This window comes from Oreochromis aureus, linkage group 18, assembly GCF_013358895.1.
Source record: "Oreochromis aureus strain Israel breed Guangdong linkage group 18, ZZ_aureus, whole genome shotgun sequence".
NCBI lineage: Eukaryota > Metazoa > Chordata > Actinopteri > Cichliformes > Cichlidae > Oreochromis > Oreochromis aureus.
This window is the reverse complement of record NC_052959.1, coordinates 19200984-19223606: the sequence shown is the minus strand read 5'-3', so window position 1 is coordinate 19223606 and position 22623 is coordinate 19200984. Positions and strand designations below refer to the sequence as shown.

The 22623-nt window shown below is 38.2% G+C and overlaps 1 protein-coding gene across 1 annotated transcript in view; it reads left to right on the top strand.

Moving 5' to 3' along the window:
- LOC116316216 (corticotropin-releasing factor receptor 2) overlaps positions 1–22553 on the top strand; it is a 38686-nt gene extending 16133 nt beyond the window's left edge. Inside the window, exons 3-14 of the mRNA XM_039602575.1 lie at positions 2800–2885; positions 3811–3917; positions 5796–5913; positions 6015–6168; positions 11953–12013; positions 12113–12185; positions 13420–13505; positions 16080–16215; positions 16711–16752; positions 21224–21405; positions 21510–21580; positions 21755–22553. Coding sequence (XP_039458509.1) covers positions 2800–2885; positions 3811–3917; positions 5796–5913; positions 6015–6168; positions 11953–12013; positions 12113–12185; positions 13420–13505; positions 16080–16215; positions 16711–16752; positions 21224–21364 — 1004 coding nt within the window. The 3' untranslated portion in view covers positions 21365–21405; positions 21510–21580; positions 21755–22553. The remainder of the gene's footprint in view (positions 1–2799; positions 2886–3810; positions 3918–5795; positions 5914–6014; positions 6169–11952; positions 12014–12112; positions 12186–13419; positions 13506–16079; positions 16216–16710; positions 16753–21223; positions 21406–21509; positions 21581–21754) is intronic.
- Positions 22554–22623: the final 70 nt, after the last annotated feature.

Sequence of the window (22623 nt, the reverse complement as noted above, 5' to 3'; positions counted from 1 at the left end):
TCATCTGTCTGAACATTTATGCATGAACAACCAAGCCACACTAAATTTAAAAGCTCTTTTCCTCATTTAGAGCTTCCAGTTTTTCTAATCTTTGAACAGCCGTACAGTGTTTGTTTGCATGCCTCCAAGAATGAGGACTGGCAGAGTGGCTAGCTGAAGAGGTGGGCATTGTTGGCAAAGACTACATCAGTTGGAAGTTGCACGTTTCTTCCATCTTCTTGTGCGTCTTTACCCCAGTGGAGTGTGGTCAGTGTTAAGTCGCTTACAGCATTGTTAGCACCTCACATGGAAGCTTTTAATCCTCCTCCCAAACTCACAGAATGAGTCATTTAGAGATTTTTTTAAAAACTGCGTGAATATAATACCCTGTAAGGATAATGTGAAGAAAAAAGCCTCATCATGCCCACTGCACAGATGGTTTGTCAGAAATGTGCTCTCCCTGCACCAGTGCTTTGAATTAGTCCTGCCTCAGTGGTGTAGCTCACAGGGAGAAATCCACAACCTGCTCCCCTTCCTCTCTTTCTTCACCTTCGCTGCTTGATTCGCAAACACAGTAGGATACTTGGAAAGTAACTGGAAAGTACTTTGTGCTTCAGCTATAATAATAGCTTAGCTTACTTGAAGGTGTCACTTCCTATTAATATGGATATTAAGTTAATGAGATTTTAAAATATGTGTTTTCACACAGATTAAAAATAATGAATCAAAAGTGCCTGGAGGAATTTTGGCTGTTAATACATTTAAGCAATGCAATCATCCTGTTAATGTCATCATACTGACTTTTAGCTTTATTTGCCTAAACTGAGACACCTGTGATTACTCTTCTTTTGTAATAAATGTGAGAAAATGTTTTTAATACCTTATTTATTTGCTGCTCAGTAGCAGCCACAGATTAAAATCAAAATAATTTGCTGTTCTAGTTTTGTTAATTCAACAAGCTTAAATTTGCTTCCCTGAGAACCATTGCAGTAGCTCAGTAAGGCAGTTTGCAAGCTGCAAGTAATGAGTGAAGTGGTTAGTGGTTATGGTGACACTACACTACACATCAAAGTCTTAAAATATCTTGTGCTTCATAAGTTGTCCCTGGACAGAAATGTGGCGATGCAGCATTTAATCAGTATTTAATTCAAAATAGTGTTTTTTCTACTCTGAGCACTACAAGCCACATTCACATTGCACTCTTTTCTATGCCTTTAAAGTGACTATCACAGTGCCAAGGTGGAAAACTGAACCATTGACCTTATGATTGCTACATGGCTCCGAGTGCAAGACGAGCACGACCATACCTGACATTTCTAATTCTGCAGTTCAGTTTAAGCTGCTATCATCTTCCTTTTCTCCCTACTAAAATGATCCTTTTCAACTGTTTTAGGCATGTTGCCTCCAAATGAATGCAATCTGTTGAAGTAATGCTCCTGTTGGAGATCCTTGACGTCTTCACTGCTTGTAAAAACAACAAATTAAAAAAAAAAAAAAAATTCAGGATCTCTCATTTGTTTGAATCAAACTTTAAACCCTGCAGACATGGAGACTTAAATGCATCGGGACTTTGCTGAATGCCACATGGCACTTGATCAATAAACACACCGAGGCAGTTTTCACACAATGAATATGGTTTTGGAATATTTAAAAAAACCCAACTAATTCACGGTGTCGTATACCACAGAGTCAGTTGTTTTATTGGTTTCACTGAATTGCCACTATGCCTGCACAAGTCGATCCCTCTCACATGGCTGAGAATTAGGATTTTCCCTCATGAAGAGCACAAAACATTCTGCAGTCACGACGTGTCGCCATCAGTCAAGTGAAGAGCTTAAACCAAGCTCATTTTAAATCTTATTTCTCCTTGTCTTGTGTAGCTGCCACAAGCAGTTTTGTGGTCTCTGCTGTCAAACAGCAAAACTGTCACATTATATAACATTAAATTGAATGCAAAGGATATTACTCTGTTCCCGCCACTGCTTCAAAAATCGCTGTAGGCACTTCTGAGGTGGACGTTGTCCTCGCTTTCTGTTTTGTTGTTGACAAGAATGTTTGAATTAAGATGGGTTAATGTGAATGTTACAGTTTACAGTTGGGTATGATATCATTTTTCTATAACAATAATCCCCAGGGAATAAAACCAATGCAGTTTTCAAAACGTCCAGAGGAATACATTTATTCATTCAACAATGCTTATTGTCAGGAAACCTTGCAGGATAATAAGTTAAATTAATGATTGCATAGATTTTGAAAACTGCACAAATTAGTTAAATAAAGGAAAAAAGTAGATTAAATGATTACTTTAATTGGTCATCATAATAATACAAAGGCAGAAACATGCTGCTGTGTTCCCCCCTGCCCTCTATATATTTTAGTGTTAAAGAGATAACAAGAGCCCACTGAATACACAAGGAAGAACTTCAAAACGAAAAATGCAGTTCAAAGTTGATTATGGGAAGCGGGTTTTTAGAGATATGCAAATAAACTGACAGAGTAAGAGGCTTTGCATTTCCCTCCCATGAATAAAAATTTGTATTGCTAAATTGGTCTTCTGAGTGAGAGTCAGACGGATAGTAGTGCTCAACTTTGAACTGAGCTCTGAAGAAATTACAAGGATGGTTTAGCTTACCTACTTGGAAAACACTTTACTGTAACAGCAAATCACTGGTTTATGCCTACACTTGACTTAGCTGATTACAGTGCTTTGGAATAATGAATACGTGAGATCTGTATTTATCTTTATAGCGCAACGTGCATTTTAAAACAATATCTTTGCGAGAATGCCAAAGCTTTACCTTTTCTTTTCTTTTCTTGCAGGGAGTGCTTACAGGGAATGTATGGATAACGGAACATGGGCGCTGAAGAGTAATTACTCCAACTGTGAACCCATTTTGGAGGAGAAGGTAGGTGTGGTGACACGGGAGCGAATCCTGCAGTCCTTCAGATAAACACCGATCATCGTCAGAAAAATTGCAATCAGATGTAACAATGAAAATGAACCAAACAGAACCGTATGTCCCTTTATGATACGGTGCGGTTAAAAAAAAACAAACTTCAAAACATGTTCTTTTTGTGCAGTTTTGTCTGTGTCTTTGTAAACAAAGCCGGAGGACAAACTGCAAGAGCGATGCACTGTATGTAGCAAGTTTTGGCCCGATTACCTCGTACTGTGGCTCTGATTCTGTGTCTTGCTCTATATTCTTAGATAATTTTAAGCCAAGACTGAAGTATGTCAATGACATTTGCTTTTTATAATCATAGTTAAACCTCAGTACAATGAAGCCTAGATAGAGAAGCAGCTGAAACGCTGCAGAGACAGCCCTCTCATACAAATGATGTTCTTGTTATCATTCTCTTGCCATTAATTCAAAAATCTCGGACTAAAGTTATTTAACTGCAGCCTAAGGGAAACGTATTTGCTCCACCAATGTTGGGATCATTAGGTCTCTCAATAATGTTTGAGAATGGAACAGTTTAAAAGACAAAAAACCCTATTTTCATTCAAGCATAGAATACTTTACTAACTGCTTCATTAAAGATGAGTGATTATTTGCATCAGTAATGTAAAAGCTTGGCTTTGAATGCACTCTGCATGCCACTGCCTCTTGGTTCCTCTACTGTTGTCACGACCTAAGCATGTAATTACTTGTGACGACCCATTAGTGCACTGAACATGTATTAACATCAAAAATTTGCAGGGAAAGGCACTCTTGTTGTTAAACTGCATGCACTAGATAGGTTCTTCCACTGTGTTTATACATTGCTTTGTCTTTGTTTCTATTATCCAGCTGTAACATTAAAGAAGTAATTCATGGGCTGTCTTTTCAGAGAAAATATCCGATGCATTATAAAATAGCGCTGATCATCAACTACTTAGGCCATTGCATCTCTGTGGGAGCTCTTGTCGTGGCCTTCATTCTCTTCTTGTGCTTAAGGCAAGTACGAAAATAGTGCATATTTCAAACGTGTCCTGTATGCACCTCATGGAAGACAATCAGTGAAATCCACATCATACTCACACTGCTTATCATTAACTCGCTTATGTCAGATGAATAGAACTCTGCAGCTCAGCCGCGATGGAGCACTCGGGCACAGAAGGGCCTAATGTGCGTTTCCCAACACTTGTGTTTGAAGTTGTATCTCTTTTCATATCCTGGCTTGAAAACACGCACACACACTCACATACACTCCCACTCGCTACATCAGTTATGACAAAAAAGGGCAAACACCAGCATCCTGAGATACTTTGTGTACTGAGGTTAGATCAATATGGGCTTCTGAAAGCAAATACCGATTATTTCAGCTTGGAAACTAAAATAGTTATTGTCTTCTGAGGTTAAATCTCCCTAGACTTCACAGAAAAATCAGCAACTACTTCTCCACATATATATATTTATTCTTGGCCGTTTTGGGAAATGCATTTGAAGAATCACCTGCAACTATAAGGCAGTGCTAAATCTTGTACAAAGATTAACTTTCAGCAGCGTTTTAAAGCTGAAGATGTCTACATTTTTTTTAATGTAAAACCCTAATTTGCATGAAAGTGCCTGTTCCCTGAGTCAGAACTGTGTCAAATCTGAGCACACAAACATTATACATGCATTTTTAGAGTTAGCACACTTTCAGCTTATCGTGAAGTTTTATGTAGTGCTAAACTAATCTAGTAATAATTGCCTGCAAACAAGAACTGGCAACTGGAAAAAATTGATTGGCCTAAAAAAGGCTCAGTTTTCACACACTGCCTGCAATTACAGAACTGCCAGAAAATTGATCAAAGGTGTAAAAGCCAATAACCGAGCAAACCATTACAGGGTCTCATCCCAAGTATAAACTTATTCTGTCAATATTACAGCCTATAATGTCATCTTACTGTGAATAAACTGTCCTTTATTTTTAAACTTTTGGCACTTAGACAATGATGCAGGAGAGCACAAAAGAAGCAGAAAAAAAGTGTCTTGTGAAATTTTAAGACATTCTCTAAACACATATCAGGAGGCTGTCAAGGTCTTGAGAAACGAATGCTTTATTTATTTCTCCTTACTCCAGCAGATGAAGAATCCTGTTCAGCAATCGGTTTTGTCCTGAACCACACTGCCTCTATCTTTCCAAGTCGTTCTCCTGCATTGTGCGACAGCTTTCTAAATTTTTTCTTCATACGATCTCACTTCTTAGAATTAATGCTGCATTGTACAGCTGGTTCAAAATGCTGCTGCTAGACTTCTGACAAGTACACGGAAGCACAATCATATCTAGCCCTGTCTTAAATCGTAACACTGGCTTCCTGAGACGTACAGGATGAATTTCAAAATATTGTGGCTCACATATAAGAGGTTGAATGGGCTCGCTCCAGGTTATCTATCAGACATTTTACAGTCCTACATCCCATGCCACTCACTTATGTCCGCTGATTAACGTCTTACAGTAATTGGCTTGTGCAGATGACCTGGCAGCCTTGGAATTGTCTCTGTTTCTGGATTAGATCATTTTCCTCAGTAACCCAATCCAACTGAAAACATACATCTTCTCATTAGTTTTTCTTTTCAGCTCAAATTACAGTAATTTTGATTTATTTTGTCATTTTCATTCATTAATTTCATTAATTTTCATTAATTTAGTTGCTTAAAAAATTATATTTTATTTCTAGTTCTTAAATCATTTTGTATTGTTTCTGTGATAATCGTACTTGTTGTGCAGCACGTTGGTTTGTGTGTCGTGTGCTTAAACGTGCTAGATACAGTAATTAAACGGACCTGACTTGAGTTTGTTTTTAAAAACATCTTAATCGGCCGTCTGCGTTTGGCTTATTGTTTTAGGAGCATACGATGTCTTCGAAACATCATCCACTGGAACTTAATCACCACCTTCATACTGAGGAATGTTATGTGGTTTTTGCTTCAGCTGATTGACCACAATATCCATGAGAGCAATGAGGTAACAGCAGTGATGTGTTATGGGGTTTGAAAGTATCATTAAGGTGTTAATTTACCAATACAAAGTCTTTAAAGTCTTTTCTGAATTCTTTTTTTTTTCAGCCTTGGTGTCGCTTAATAACGACAATATACAACTACTTTGTGGTGACAAACTTTTTCTGGATGTTTGTTGAAGGATGCTACCTTCACACAGCCATTGTAATGACATATTCAACTGATAAGCTGAGAAAGTGGGTCTTCCTGTTTATCGGCTGGTGTAAGTATGATTGTTATCAGTGCATTTGTCATGCTATATTCAGCTCAAGGTGCTTTTTTTATGAAACACATTTCATACTCTGAAAAAACCATAGTGCTTTATAAACTCTTCAAAACAAACAGGCTGAATATACAGACTCTAGTTTAATAAAATGGTAAAATCTCACATAAAATGAAACAAAATAAGACAAAGTATTATTAGGTAACATTACCTTTACCTGAAGCCAAGCTATCATCTGTTTGGACACAATGAACATAAGCTTTCCTTTGATGAACCAATACTTTTAAATGAGTGGATTATGTAAAATGCACCATTTCAAAGGCCTTGAATAAATCTAAAAACAGTGCACAGCAATGATATTTTTATCCACTGTGTTATTAAAATCTGTCACCGTATTTATAGAAGTTTTTTTCATTTTACTCTGATCTCTCTAAAAACTGGTTGCTAAGGTTATAAGACATTTCTTTAGAAGATTAAAGTACAGCAGAAAAAAACTGGAAAGCGGCCCGAACGAATGTCAAATATTTGTGTTATTGATTTCTGAAGGACATACATAATCAGCTAATCATTAAATCAGCAACCAAAGCACACATGCATTTAGAGATGTAAACATGATCAAGACGGCCTGCTGAAGTTCAAACCAAGCATCGAATTGGGGAAGAAAGGTGATTTAATTGACTTTGAACATAGCTGGGATTTTTCAGTAAATCCTCTTGAGAATTTACAGAGAATAATTAAAAAAAACAAAAAACAAAACAAAAAAACAGTTCCCTGGGTGAAAATACCTTGTTGATAATCAGAGGTCAGAGGAGAATGAAAAGACTGCTTCAAGCTGGTGAAAAGGCAGCAGTAACCACTCATTACAACCAAGAAGAGCATCTCTGAATGCACAACTCTTCAAACCGCGTCAGAAGATGACACTGGGCGCCACTCCTGCCAGCTAAGAACAGGAAAGTGAGGCTCCAATTCACACAGGCTCACCGAAATTATACAACAGAAGATTTATACCTTGAAGAACATTTATACCAACCTTGTGGTATATCAGTGTAATAATAAAATAATACTAGTATATAGTTACACAATTTTTATCTAAATTTAAATAATCCTTAAATGTACTCAGCTTGAATCAGTTCAAGAGAAAATGACCAGAAAAAAAAGAAGGAAAATGAAAAATAGCTGTTTTCTGTTGCCCACATTGTAGAGGGTAACTTTGCTTGCCTCTAACGAGGAGCATGAGTAGGGAAGAGGTTAAAGTGGGATTAAGCAGGTGAGGAAACCCTAAAATCAGTTGTAGTGGCTCAGCGTGGGGAAAAAGAGTCGCAACTCACAGTAATTTCTATTGAGAGCTCCAATAGGTTTTCTTAATGTAGAGGCTGTGATCAGCTGATCTAAATCCATCACAGTGCAGCAAGCTAACCTGTTTATCCTGCACTAACCTGCAGAGTATTTTCATGCAACCTTTAAATAACATAGTCTAGCTCAGTTTCTTTTGCAGCATGTTTCACAATATGAAAAAAAAAAACATGTTGCATTTACAGACCTGTACATACCTGATTAAAAAATATGAAAACTTACATATCCAATTTATCAAACACTACTGAGCAGTCCTTAAATTTAAATCTAACCTCTGTCGAGCCTTTCTGATCTTTCTCTGAGTGACGTTAGCTCTCTTTCTTTTCTCTCCCTGTGAAATACAGCAGCTGGACCTTCAGCTAGCAAAACACTGAAATAAACTGCGCACAGACAGTTTGTTTGTTAAGCTGATAGAAACACTGCATTTGAAATTACCTGCCACAGTGACAAAACGTCACTCCTTTAATACTCGCTTGTCTTCTGTGGAGCTGACTATGGCACACGTTTGGTTTTTGTGTGTGTTTCTGATGCTGTTATGTCAGTATGGACCAAAAGCTTTGAGGAATTCAACCTATGCCATGAAATATTAAGGCAGTTTTAAATGCAAAATTGGATCTAACACGGCGCTAGCAAGCTGTAACTAACAGAGTGACTGGTGAATGTGCTCAAAATTAGAAAAAGAACAGTTTGTCAAACCATACATATACTCAAAAGGAGAATTTTACTTTTCTTGCATTCATTGAAAACCAGGTTGTGACAAAACACTGTTATCAGGCGTTATTGTTTGAACTGAACACGTGCCCGAGAGTACAATCACTTCTCCAGTGAAGAGGAGGGAAACTCTTTAGTGGTTCATATCCGAGATAAGACTTTAATTTAATGAAAGAACCGGCATGCAACGTGCTTGACTTTGAGTCCTGAATATGCAGCAGATATCCCATCATGACCCTATAAATTATCTACGCTCACCTTGACTGATAAAGCAAGCATATTACAGTGGCTTGCAAAAGTATTCGGCCCCCTTGAACTTTTCCACATTTTGTCGCATTACAGCCACAAACATGAATCAATTTTATTGGAATTCCACGTGACAGATCAATACAAAGTGGTGTACACGTGAGAAGTGGAACGAAAATCATACATGATTCCAAACATCTTTTACAAATAAATAACTGAAAAGTGGGGTGTGCGTAATTATTCAGCCCCCTGAGTCAATACTTTGTAGAACCACCTTTTGCTGCAATTACAGCTGCCAGTCTTTTAGGGTATGTCTCTACCAGCTTTGCACATCTACAGACTGAAATCCTTGCCAATTCTTCTTTGCAAAACAGCTCCACAGCTGCCTTGTGACCGCCTCAGAGGTTGTCTAAGAGAATATTGGGAGCAACAACACCATGAAGTCCAAAGAACACACCAGACAGGTCAGGGATAAAGTTATTGAGAAATTTAAAGCAGGATTAGGCTACAAAAGGATTTCCCAAGCCTTGAACATCCCACGGAGCACTGTTCAAGCCATCATTCAGAAATGGAAGGAGTATGGCACAACTGTAAACCTACCAAGACAAGGCCGTCCACCTAAACTCACAGGCCGAACAAGGAGAGCACTGATCAGAAATGCAGCCAAGAGGCCCATGGTGACTCTGGACGAGCTGCAGAGATCTGCAGCTCAGGTGGGGGAATCTGTCCATAGGACAGCTATTAGTCATGCACTGCACAAAGTTGGCCATTTTGGAAGAGTGGCAAGAAGAAAGCCATTGTTAACAGAAAACCATAAGAAGTCCCGTTTAGAGTTTGCCACAAGCAATGTGGGGACACAGCAAACATGTGGAAGAAGGTGATCTGGTCAGATGAGACCAAAGTGGAACATTTGGCCAAAATGCAAAAACGCTATGTGTGGCGGAAAACTAACACTGCACATCACTCTGAACACACCGTCCCCACTGTCACATATGGTGGTGGCAGCATCATGCTCTGGGGTGCTTCTCTTCAGCAGGGACAGGGAAGCTGGTCAGAGTTGATGGGAAGATGGATGGAGCCAAATACAGGACAATCTTGGAAGCAAACCTCTTGGAGTCTGCAAAAGACTTGAGACTGGGGCAGAGGTTCACCTTCCAGCAGGACAACGACCCTAAACATAAAGCCAGGGCAACAATGGAATGGTTTAAAACAAAACATATCCATGTGTTTGAATGGCCCAGTCAAAGTCCAGATCTAAATCCAATCGAGAATCTGTGGCAAGATCTGAAAACTGCTGTTCACAAACGCTGTCCATCTAATCTGACTGAGCTGGAGCTGTTTTGCAAAGAAGAATGGGCAAGAATTTCAGTCTGTAGATGTGCAAAGCTGGTAGAGACAGACCCTAAAAGACTGGCAGCTGTAATTGGAGCAAAAGGTGGTTCTACAAAGTACTGACTCAGGGGGCTGAATAATTACGCACACCCCACTTTGCAGTTATTTATTTGTAAAAAATGTTTGAAATCATGTATGATTTTCGTTCCACTTCTCACATGTACACCACTTTGTATTGGTCTTTCACGTGGAATTCCAATAAAATTGATTCATGTTTGTGGCTGTAATGTGACAAAATGTGGAAAAGTTCAAGGGGGCCGAATACTTTTGCAAGCCACTGTATATGCTGTGCAGAGCCAACATCATGAGGCACAAAAATACACAAAGTATTCTGCTTGCATGCTTCCCGGAAACACTGAGATTTTCTGCTTCTGTTTATGTAATGGACATAGTGTGCTCAGCAGAAGAAAAAAAAAAAAAAAAAAAAAAACACACTTTACTTCAAACTAGGTCATGAGAAAATGAGTTAATGGAGCTTTGTGAGCACAAGATTAAAATATGAAGTCTTATCAGCAGATGTAGAGAGTAGATGATGGTGAACGACAGATGGATGATATTATTGGGAAGCTAATGTTAGCTTTGAAATAGAAATTAAAAAAAGATCTCACACATATTAATCAGATTTTTAATTCTCTAATATGATTTTAATAAGAATATAATAGTAAGTACTGGCAGCTTGTCTTATAAAGATTAGATTAGCAGAGTAGTTCCTATTTGCAGGTCCACTCATCCACTCTGCTCTCTGTTGAAATTTAATATGACTGGACTCCACCTCCATATATAAAGTATTATCCATTTAAGTTGTTAATTTCATGTTAACAATCATAGACTACATACAATATAATATATGCTTTATTTTAAATTGGCTTATTGCAGGTGCTTTCTCACTGGGTTTCATTTGAAGAGGCTTCTAATTAGTTTCATTAGGAGGTGATAGAAGTGGGGCGCATGAAATCTGTCCGCTACCAAAGGTCTGATGAGCTGGGATCAAAACTGCTTTTGATGTGTGTTTTATTTAAAGAACATTTCGTCCGATTTGTGGACATTTTCCTCCTGCAAAGCTCGACTACATCTGCTCAGCGTTCTGTCTGCTTTTAATATTTCTGATTTATGCAATGGATAAGCTACCTGGAAGATATTTAGCTCAATTAGCGTGTCAGATCAGTCGCAGAGGGAACGCGAGTAGAATCAGCTGCATGTTGAAAAGGAGTGGACTTTCCCTGAACCGTGGTCTGGACTGCTTTTGGGCAGCACTGAGATATTCTTTACTTTTTCACTTTAATGTTACATGTAACAAAAAGCCTTTGATGGAAAACAGTCTGAAGACAGCTAATAAAATTTGTATGCTCTGAACGATGATTGCATTCGCGTTAAAACAAACAGCAGACTGTAGATTGATACGGTCAGTGCAGTTGCTCTTTTCTGGAAAGGTCAATGTTTTGTTTTGTTTTTAAATCTCAGCCTATTCAAGCACACTTGGTCTTACTTTGTCAGGCCTGGTACCTAACACGCTGATTTGACACATTGTTAACGCATGGCCTTTATTCAGCAGCGACTAATATTAGAGATATGGGGAATGGTCCTTTTTCATTTTATTAAAGCAGTTAAAAAAGATTGTTTTGATTTCAACGTGCATGTTGTTTGTTTTATATGTGAAAAACCTTCTATTTACTTTGTCAAAGCATTGACATCAAATAATTTTTCGAGATATACATTACATGCTTGACTAGGGGGAAGCAGTTGTGATTCATGAGTTATATGGTATGACTCTGAAGCCCCTTTTGGCAGAAATTATGTTACTGTTGCTGTTACACTATAACCCTTGAGGGCAGGAAAAATGGGAGCATGTTCTGTTTTAACTTTATTCTTTGTAGTTGAAGCGTGTTGGCTTGTTACCCCCTCCCCCTCCCCATGGCTGTGCATGTAACAAAACAAAAACCGAAAAGCAAAGAAAAATAAAATTCTTTGATTCTCGTCTTTATTATTCTGACCTTCTTTCTTCAATGCCATGAAAAAGAAAATCTGTTTACCAAATACATTTTATTTTATTTCCACTTACACGACTCTTCTTTGTTATTCCAGGTATTCCATGTCCTATAATTGTGGCTTGGGCCATAGGAAAGCTGTATTATGAAAATGAACAGTAAGAAATCACCTAATAATTTGTGGCCACAATAATTTGAATGTTTTCTGGATGATTTCTTTCATTAATGGTACGTTTCTTCTTTTTTCCTGTCAACAGATGCTGGTTTGGTAAAGAACCTGGAAAATACATGGACTACATTTACCAGGGGCCTGTTATTCTTGTGCTTTTGGTGAGCTACAACAAAGAAAACCGACTGTAAATTTATTGCCGTCAATTTGACATTATTTGCTAATTAACATAGAAAAACTGCCCTATACTGATTTTTTTTTTTTTTTTTTTTGCATTTCTGTGCAGTGACTCGATTAGAAAGTCACAAAAGCAGTACAGTGCAAAAGTACTGAGCCCCTCATTTTTGAATATTTTGTGCAGCCATTTATTGAAACATGCAAACATGGAACATTTTTGGTGTGACCACCTTTATTCTTCAACACTGCCTGAGCTCTCTTAGGCAAGCTTTCCAGCAATTCCTTTAAGCAGCCTTCAGGCTCGAAAAAGAACTTTTACAATACCAGCAAGCTTCAAAGGCAGCACGACCGTCTGGTCATACCAACATACTGACTTTCAAGTATTCTTCAGGACAGTCTTCACTCTTTTAGACAAGCTTTCTTGTAATTTTTTTAAGTAGTCTTCAGGAATAGGCTTCTTTGAAGGACATCAAAAGCTTTTCTTTGGATGTTGTGTTTTGTTCTCTTCTCCATGAAGATGATCCTACACTTTTTCAACAATGTTGAGGTCTCGACTCTGGGGAGGCCAATCCATGACTAATAGTATCCAGTATATTGTATATTAGTATATTGATTGTTTGAAGTACAACAAAAAAACAAAACAAGCTGTTGCCAATCAGATGCTTTAAATATGATATTACATAGTTAATCAATATCAATTAATTTCACTTTTCTGCATTTTTGATTCCATCAGTTTTGACAAGATCCAAAAGACATATGAAAAATACAGCCCCAAAGCAGGACACAGCTTCATGTTTTTTCATATGGCCAGTGGTCAGCATCAAGTGAGCTGACAAACAAAAAGCATTCCACTGAAAGTGGTCAGGTACAAGGACTGGACTGAAAACTTCTGTCTGACTCCTTTGAAGCTAAATATAAAGAAATGAGGGGTGACTCATGACTTTTGCACAGAACTGTAGTCTTAAGGGTTTCCAAACAAAAGACTTCTGAAAATAAGAAACTGATTTCACATAAATGTATGTGCTTATGTAAGTCCTTATCAACATGTAATATGATTAATCACTGCCTTGTTAAGGAAGATTATATGCTTTGACTGGTGTTGCTTCTTCTCTCCCAGCTCAACACTGACTGAGCTGTCTGATATTTTTCCCTCTGTATAATATAAGTCATTAGCACAGCATTTTAAAGTAATAATTTCCTTATGTCTTCTTCTTCTAGATAAACTTTGTTTTCCTCTTCAATATAGTTCGAATTCTTATGACCAAACTAAGAGCTTCAACCACATCAGAGACAATACAGTACAGGTGAGTTGATTCTGTTGGTAACTGCGTATAAATTTAGCAGCAGTACACTTTGTCTTCCTTTGTTTCAAGGACATTAAGGAGTGTTTCAGAAGAAGCACATTTTTAGAGTTAGTAGACTCATTTAAACGTTTATCATCAGCATCAGACCTCATTTCATACAAATCTAAGAGCGTTAATATCCTATCAGTGAACAGATGTTTGGTGATCAAAGGGTCCGGTGTTAATGATAATTAAATCAAACTGCTATTAAGGAAGAGATCTGTTATTGTGGTTGTGACTTTTGCCTTATGACTTTAAGGCTAAGTATTGGAAATTTTGTGGGAAAAGAAAATAACTTCACTAAAAAACTTTAGCTGTGATTTGGTGGCTTAAAATTTGGATGGTAGAGTCAGAGACCACATGAAAGCATCCATCCAACCTTGTATGAATGGCTCAGGCTTTTGGTGGTGCTGTGATGGTGTAGGGGGGATATTTTCTTGACATACACTGGGCCCTGTAGTACTAAATGATCGTCATTTAAACACTGACCACCTCCATCCCTTCGTGACTACAGTGTACCCATCGTCTGATGGCTGCTTCCATCAAAATAATCCTCCATGTCACAAAGCTCAAATCATCTCCAAGTGGTTTCTTCGACATGACAATAAATTCACTTCGCAAATGCCAAATGTCGCCACATGTCAATCTAACAGTGCACCTTTGGGATGTGGTGAATGGGAGGTTCACATCATGGATGTGCAGCTGACAAATCGACAGCAACTGCGAGATGCCGTCATGTTAAAATGGATCAAAGTCTCTGAGGAATGTTTGAGGAACCTTATTCAAACTACGCCACAAAGGATTAATGCAGTTCTAAAGGCAAATGGAGATCCAACCCAGAACTATCCTGGTAACCAGTGTGCTTAATAAAGTATATAATAATAATATAAGCCTGAAACAAGATAAGTATATTTTCTTGTCTTTTAACTTATTACAGGACACTGCAAAAGTATTATAAATGTGCTTCTTACCCATAAAAAAAAGATTCTAGACAAATGCCTCAACCTGAGTAAACTCAGTTGCAATACTTCATGCAAGAGGTTCTTTCATTTACACGCACTAGTAACAGTTAAAGGGGAAAAACCTTGAATTTGTCTGATTCTGTGTGCCTGAGAAGAGAGCAGAGATTTGGTGTATGCTTGAGAGGCCCGAGCTGAGTGCATACCCGAATTATGTTGTTAGGTTGTGTATCTGAAATGGCTGAAATCGCTAAAATAGTGAGCTTGTTTTCCTACCTGCTGTTACTGTGTCAAGTGTGTTTTTCTCCAGTGGAGATTATTTCAAGCGCACAGAGTGTTTTCAGTGTCACGGCTCAGACAATTTGAGTGTAGTCTTTTCAGGCTGGGGCTGGATTTCTGGTGGTTGTTGTGAGCCATGCAAATTTAAGCAAATGAAGCACAAGGCTTTCAAGATGAACTTCTTGACCTTAAAAAAATTGATTTTTTTAAAATGAAAATTATAATCAGTAAGGGCAAAGAAAGGTTTGTGGTCATCCCTAAATTATGGGACTGTCATAGCTCATATTAAAAGTCCCCACCATGGTCTTTTCTGTTATTCCTCGAATTATGTTTGGCTGTTGCCCTTATGATCTTGAATCTTTTTCTCATGTGAGTGCTTTCAGAGTTTTCCCTGTCTGAGCCCGTGTTTATTTTGTTCTGCAAGTATTGTTTTTTTGTCCTTCTTTCTTTTACTTGCCCTTTTGTTTTCCTTATGTGGCTTTATGTGTTTTCACTTTCTTCCTTTTATTTCTTTTTGCACCCTGTTTTGATTGATTTCACCTGTGTCTTATTATCCCTCTCCCTAGCCCGTATAGGCCTTGTCACATCTCTCGCCTGTTCTCGAGACTCCCTTGTTTTCTGCTGCCTCCCTGTGTTTTGGATTGTTCCCGCTGGGTTTTGGATTCCCTTCATTTGAGTTTTTCCATCAGACTGCACACTGCTTTTGGTTGTCTATGAGTTCTAGATTAAGGTTTCTAGTTTATCCATCCACTTGCCAGTGCCTGTTGTGTCTGCTTATTGGATCCTCTTGTGAACATTTCAAAGTATGGGACAGTTTGAGCTTTATTTTGAAAAACAAATTCAGAGAGCCAAAGCAAAAATGGCTTGGACATGCTCAGAGGAGGTGTAGTGGACATGTTGGACATGTGACAGGACCACAGAGAAGGTTTATGGATGCAGTGGAGCAGGACATGCAGAAGATGGCGAGACAGATGATAAATCATCCATATTTTTATCTATAGATGTGATGGCCTTTTGCTGCATTGCAAAACCAGGAAAGCTAAACTTTGCTCTTGTTCACACTGTCAAAATTATTACAGAAAGAACCAGAATTAATTGTGACATACATATTTTTGCTACCCCTGAAAAGGGGGCCATCTTCCAATCTGAAGCATCCATGTGGTGGAGGGTGACATTTTTATTTTTATCCCAGTCTGCCGCTGACACAGAGTCATGCATTTTCCAGAATCAACTGGGCTGACATTCAAGGCTCCAGTTTTGCAATTCTATAAATGAGACTCCAACTCTGTCTTCACAGAAAAGCCGTGAAAGCAACACTAGTCTTGCTACCTCTGCTCGGCATCACCTACATGCTCTTCTTTGTGAATCCGGGGGAGGATGACATCTCGCAAATTGTGTTCATCTATTTCAACTCCTTTCTACAGTCTTTTCAGGTGAGATTATGATTAATAATACAGTGTGACAGTGGCCAGAGTTTGAAAGCCCACACTCACTGCCCACAAAGTTAAAAATATGAATCATTCTGATTTCTTAATGTGTTTTTATCTCAGAGTTGTATCGCTACTTTCAAGAGTGACTTTTCAGGTTCTAAGGCTTCTTGTGGGAAGATGATTTGAAGTAGCATCCTGGCTGCGCTTACACACAACATGGCCCTCCTACCTCATGTTCAGTGCTCTTAGCTGTCAGGAATAACAGAGCCATGTGGGCATGATTTCTGCTCTGTGGCTATTTTTTATTTATTTATTTATCTCCTGTGCTTAAATGTAGGGCTGAGTAGGGGGGGGGTTCGAATAGAGCTTTAAAAATTCTATATTTTGCTTTGGAAATTTGTTTTGCCTTTTCTTTATAATGATTGCGTCTAATTACAGTGCCATTACATAATACAGGCACATTTTCTGCTTCTAATTCTAATGTGTCTTATTTTGCAGGGGTTCTTTGTGTCAGTGTTTTACTGCTTCCTAAACGGAGAGGTGAGTCACTGGAGTTTAGCAAAACACCTGTTATTTATGATGTTAATTTTACTGTCAATGTCTTTGGGTTTTTTTCTTTGATGCACAAGCTTAATAAAACCGTAAATTGATAGCCTTAATTAGTTTTAATATTGTTTTTCTAACTTGCCTCCAAGTTAACATTTTTATGTTCAACCAGGGGGAGGATCAGGTAGCCGTAATAGCAAAGAAAATGCCAAAGAGTTTCCGTGCAGTCAGTGAAATAACAGCATAGAAAACTTTCATGAGGCTGTCTCATTTTTGTCTGATTGAAATAAAAGCAAATTACCAAAACTCCAGCTGGTTAAAAGTCATTAACGCCATTATGATTACACATAAATTGTGATGAATTGTGATAGAAAAAAATGAAGGACTCTCTTGCTGCGCGCTCTCATCCCTCAAATTGTTGAAACTCGGGGGTAAAGAGTTTGTTAATTTAATGACGTGATGTGAAGAAATTGAGTCACCCTATTTGAACAGATATTTAATGCAATTTAGGACCTCAAGTGGCTAACAACAAAACAAAAAAAGCAATTGTGTGACTTAATAGAATATGTTTCAGGCATGTTTTTAGGCCACATTACAAACGACTGCTGTAAAGCAATCCTTATTTAAAACCTGAAAAATTAGGAGGCTTGGCTTAACTATTGCTATTTATTATATGATTTTGCTAGAATAGTGCATAAAACCCACATAGCCCAGCTCTGTCACAGCTTGTTGTTTTCAGATTTTGGTTTTTGTCCATATGGACATTCTGGCTTCCTGTTTTTCTGTGTCTGGCTTTAGCATCATTTTTAGAAAAAGAAATAGTGCATAAATATGTAGAACACTTTTCAAACCACAGTTACAAAATGCTCCACTAATATAAAACAAAATACAAAATGACAAATACCACAAATATAGAAATGTCATTAAAACTTAGGCTCCCTTTTTATGTGAGCTGTCAGGCTGGGTGTGACACTTTAATATAACCCCTGATTTTGCTTCATTAGTTGGAAGGAAATTTGGACCTATCCAGCTTTGTATTGCTGACAGACAGACAGGGATCTGAGAATGGTCAGTATAGTTTATATATCATCTGACATAAATAGAAGTAGAATCAAGACTAATGAGAGACTAATATATCTATTTGCAGGACTCAAACTGAAATTGATTAAATTGGCTACTGACATGGTTCATAAGACAAAATACTTAATAAACACAAAAATATCTAATACCAGGGGATCCAATTATTAATTTCTTCTGCAGTGGTCAAAGTCAAACTCTGTTATGTTTACTATTGTCAGTTATCTAGACACAGAATAAGTGTTAATTGAAAGAATTTGTGAGGAAAAAAATCAAAACATCCTTTTTCTGTCATAACGCTGTGTGAGGCAGGCAGGAATAGGACCCAAAAACTAAACTAACTAAAAAACTAAACAAAACTAAACTGGAATGACACTAAGAAACTAAACAGCCAGAATACACAGCCGGAGGAATGAGGAGGAGGAATGAAGGAGTACAAGAAGAGGCAGGAGGAGACACAGGCAATATATACATCAGAGGGAATCAGGGCAGAGAGGAAACACCTGGGAAACACAGCTGGACATAATCTAACTGACGAGACAGGGGAACAAGATGCACACAGGACAAGAGACTGTCAGAATAAAACAAGAAACACGAGAAACATGCACTGAGCCACAGACTGACTGAATACAGGGAACAGAGGGAGGAGGAGGAGACAAGAGTAGGTAGACACAGACAGGGGGCAAGAGAGCGAGAGAAACCAGACAGACACACAGAGACATGACTGGGAAACAGGCGAATAAACATGGAGACAAGAGAGACTTCACAGGGAGGCACAAATAACTAACACAGGAGATGCTGGGGAGATGCTAGCACCATGACAGTTTCAGAAACTGGGTTAATTATAGACCAGCAGGCCATTGAAATCAAATGAAACATTACATCCTTCAAGTCTAAAGGATGCATTTATTTACATAGTGAGGCATAGTGTTAGCGTGTTTAGTAGGAAATTTGAAGCGTTGACTTAAAGCAGGGGTGTCCAACTTCAGGCCTCGAGGGCCGGTGTCCTGCAGGCTTTAGATGTGTCCTTGATCCAACACAGCTGATTTAAATGGCTAAATTACCTCCTCAACGTGTCTTGAAGTTCTCCAGAGGCCTGGTAATGAACTAATCATTTGATTCAGGTGTGTTGACCCAGGGTGAGATCCAAAACCTGCAGGACACCGGCCCTTGAGGCCTGGAGTCGGACACCCCTGACTTAAAGGTATACTGACTGAGTTGATTCTCTTGAGTTGATGTAACGTGGTTGTAATTTTGTAGCAAGGATTTTGCTTATCGGGACTTTTGGATTAATATCGATGTTATCTGGAATTTTTGAGCCTGTTTAGCAATCAGAAACACTGAGGCATGTACAGTGTGATGGAAAGAAAGATTCCTGAATAAAAAGCTGTTGGAGGATTTCATAATGACAGGGACTGCATTTCCCGCTCTTAACCCAAATGAATCAATCAGATGCTTTCTGGCAGCCAAACTATGAAACAAATTAGTCACTCATGTTGTTACAAGTGCACAGTCAAGTTTCAACATTTTAGTGGTAGACATAAATATGCGTAGTGAAGATGCTGTTTTTCTTAGTTTACTGTACCCATATTAATGAAACTGGCATTTCCTCAGTGGTCTGGTGGAATGAGTCAGAGATGAGGATTGTGTCGGGACTCTCGATTGAGCCGATAGTGAAGCCAAAATGTTGTGTAACTCTTCACAAGTGAAGTAGACGTAGAACTTTTGAGAAAGAAACCTTTTTCTTCCAGGGCAAAGTTGCCAGGCCTTTTAAGCAGCTTCACTCAATGATTTGATGCATGCAATTTTTATGTTCTGGGGGATCATTGAAATTCCCATTCTTTTAAATGGGGCCTTTAAAATAAGTGCCCAAATAACTGCGTGAAAGTGTTAAGAAGATGTCAAGTCCTAGCAAGTGGCAGGACTTGCATCAAAGAACATTGACTACAGTCATTAAAATTAATGTGAGCGTGGAAAACTTTGTACCTGACTTGGATTCAAAGGACTGAATACGGACACGGGGAGGTGGATGAGCAGCAGAGACAGAAATGAGGTTTTGTGGCCAAATATGCTGAAATCACCGTTTATTTGATTTTAAAATATAACGCCAGATCATGGTGGAAGGTTGTGAAGGTGACTTTTATTAAGAATCACATTCAGAAAATTTTAATAAAAGAAAAACCTATAAATCGAGACAAAAGGACAACAGACGTGGAGTATAACGATTATGTCACGTTTGATTGTAATCGAGAGTAAACAGAAATTAAATCAGTAAAATAATAGGGTTTAATTTATACATAAAGACACACATTGTGGGAACAGAGCCCTTTAAATTATTGGTAAAAATGTTATAATTTTTTAATATAACATTTTTACCTGAATATTATTTTTCATTAGTTAGTTAGTTAATGTGTTTATGGTCTCATAGTCTACTGTGATACATTTACAGTCATGAGAAAATCAGAGTTTTAACAGGACTCATTATAATCTCGTTAAAAGCTAAGCACACCCTTACTGCTTCCACAGGAATTAAGTGGGTATTATAAGTAGCAGCCAGGTGCTGCTAATCAAATGCACTCGATCAGCTGCTCATCAACAAGTGTGACAACCTCTTTGGTGACAGAAAGAGCAAAAAATCCAAGAACCACATCGCAGACTCTACAGGATTTAGTTAGCATGTTAAGTGTTAAAGTTCATGAGAGTATAATTAGAAGAAGAATGAGCAAGCATGGTTTGTTTAAAAGGGTTGTCCCGAGAAAGCATCTCAAAAATCACATGGCAGGAAGGCTTAGGTTTGCAAAGTTGCAACTGAACAAACCACAAAAAGTCTGGAACAATGGAACAATTTGGACATGTGAGACCAAAGTAGGGATGTTTCAGCATAGCAGCACAAACACCTGAGACCAACTGTCAGCATGGTGTTGGAGAGCTGATGATTTGGGCTGTTTTTTTGCTGTTACAGGACCTGGGCACCTTGCAGTCACTGAGTCGACCACAAACTCGACTCGCAGGACCTTATGCTTAAGCTTAGAGCTGTGCATAAACAAATGCCTACAAAAAGTCAATGAACTGAAGTGTTGTAAAGAAATGTGGGTCCTCCACATTGATGCGAGAGACTGGAAGTCATACAGAAAACAATACTTCAAGTTAAGGAGTGCTAAAGGTGGTTTCTACAAGCTGAACTGAATCATGGAGTTTCACAGGACTGCACAGAAAAAAAACAATAATTTATTCACATGGCTCTTCTTTACATTAAACAATTAAAATGACTTCCCAAAATGTTGTATAATATCTTAAAAAATTATTTGAAGTTTATTGTAGTATTCTTTTCTTCTCTTTATATCTTGTTATTAGGATTGTTAACATACCAGTATCCTCATCGTTGTAGGTTCGCTCAGCAGTAAGAAAACGGTGGCACCGCTGGCAGGACAACCACGCTCTTCGAGTGCGAGTGGCACGAGCCATGTCTATCCCGACCTCTCCGACCAGGATCAGCTTCCACAGCATCAAACAGACCACAGCCGTGTGACCACAGAAACACGCAATCTCCAGACTGATTCCTCCAGCAAGGTCACTGTTTGTCCAGTGTGACTAAGGAGTCATGCGATTTATTTTGCCTGGTGACAAAAGTACATTTTAACTGCACAAAGATGACATGAAGTTCTCGTTATAAGGTACCATTTGTGACGTAGAGGGGCTGGGTTTTTCTAAACAACGGAATGGTTCGATCGTCACATCACAGCAGGTTTGACCCTATAATTTTAGTGTTGTTACTACCGGCATCCAACTTGCCTAGTGGTTATGAATACTTGAAATTTGACTGACCATGACGCATTCATATGTTGCCAAAACTGCCATTTGTATCTATTATGATAAAAATGCTAAACTGCTCTTTGAATTACCTTCTCTTTATCAACAGCTTAATTTGAAAGAAAGAAGCTTTTTGTGGATGAAGAAAACAGAAAACAGCACAGAGTAAAATAAATAAAAAATGAGTCATAACTCTCTGAAGTGAAAAGAGACTGAAAACAATTTAACGTAGAGTCATCAACTGCTTTTTTTTTTCTTTTTTTTTTAAAACTAAAACACAATCTCAACACATGATATGTTTTGGTTAATGTGAGATGTGGCTATTTTATACAAACAAGCCATTTTAAGAAGCTTTTATAATGTGTCTTTTTTTAAATCCCTTTTCTTCTCTTTCTTTTTTACATCTTTCTTACTGTTGTAAACATTGGTAAATACTTCTTTTTCCTCTTTGTTCTGAGGATTTGATTTCACAACTATTTTTATTTCCTTTTGTTAGACTTGGTCTTATTTTTTTGTTGCTTTTTTTTTTACTGTGCAAGGAAGGTGTCAACATAAAGAGCAATTTAACGTGTTGTGTGTTTGAACTCCCCGAGAGCGATAAATGAGCGTTCCCAACTTAGAGTTCTCTTGCAGACGAGGAAAGATATGATTATATATACATTATTTTATGGAGCCAAGTGATTCTCATTTATGTAATCTGTTAAGTGCTGTGCATGGATTTGTCATGCAGGCACAGTGGAAGCAGATTAAATTCTTTTGGCTTTATGAAATCCTTGTGGCTTCCTTATAATCAGTGTCACATACTAAGCTTCTGGGTCAAAGGAAGAGGAGCTTGACAATATGAGGAGGACCGATCCTTTTCCTAAACCCTTGCTCTGGTGAGATCAACCTTCTGCTTGCCTGTAACCCCGGCTCTTACACCTGCTAAGGCTGCTCACCCAATAGTAATTTAAACAGCCATGTATGGACCTTCAGATA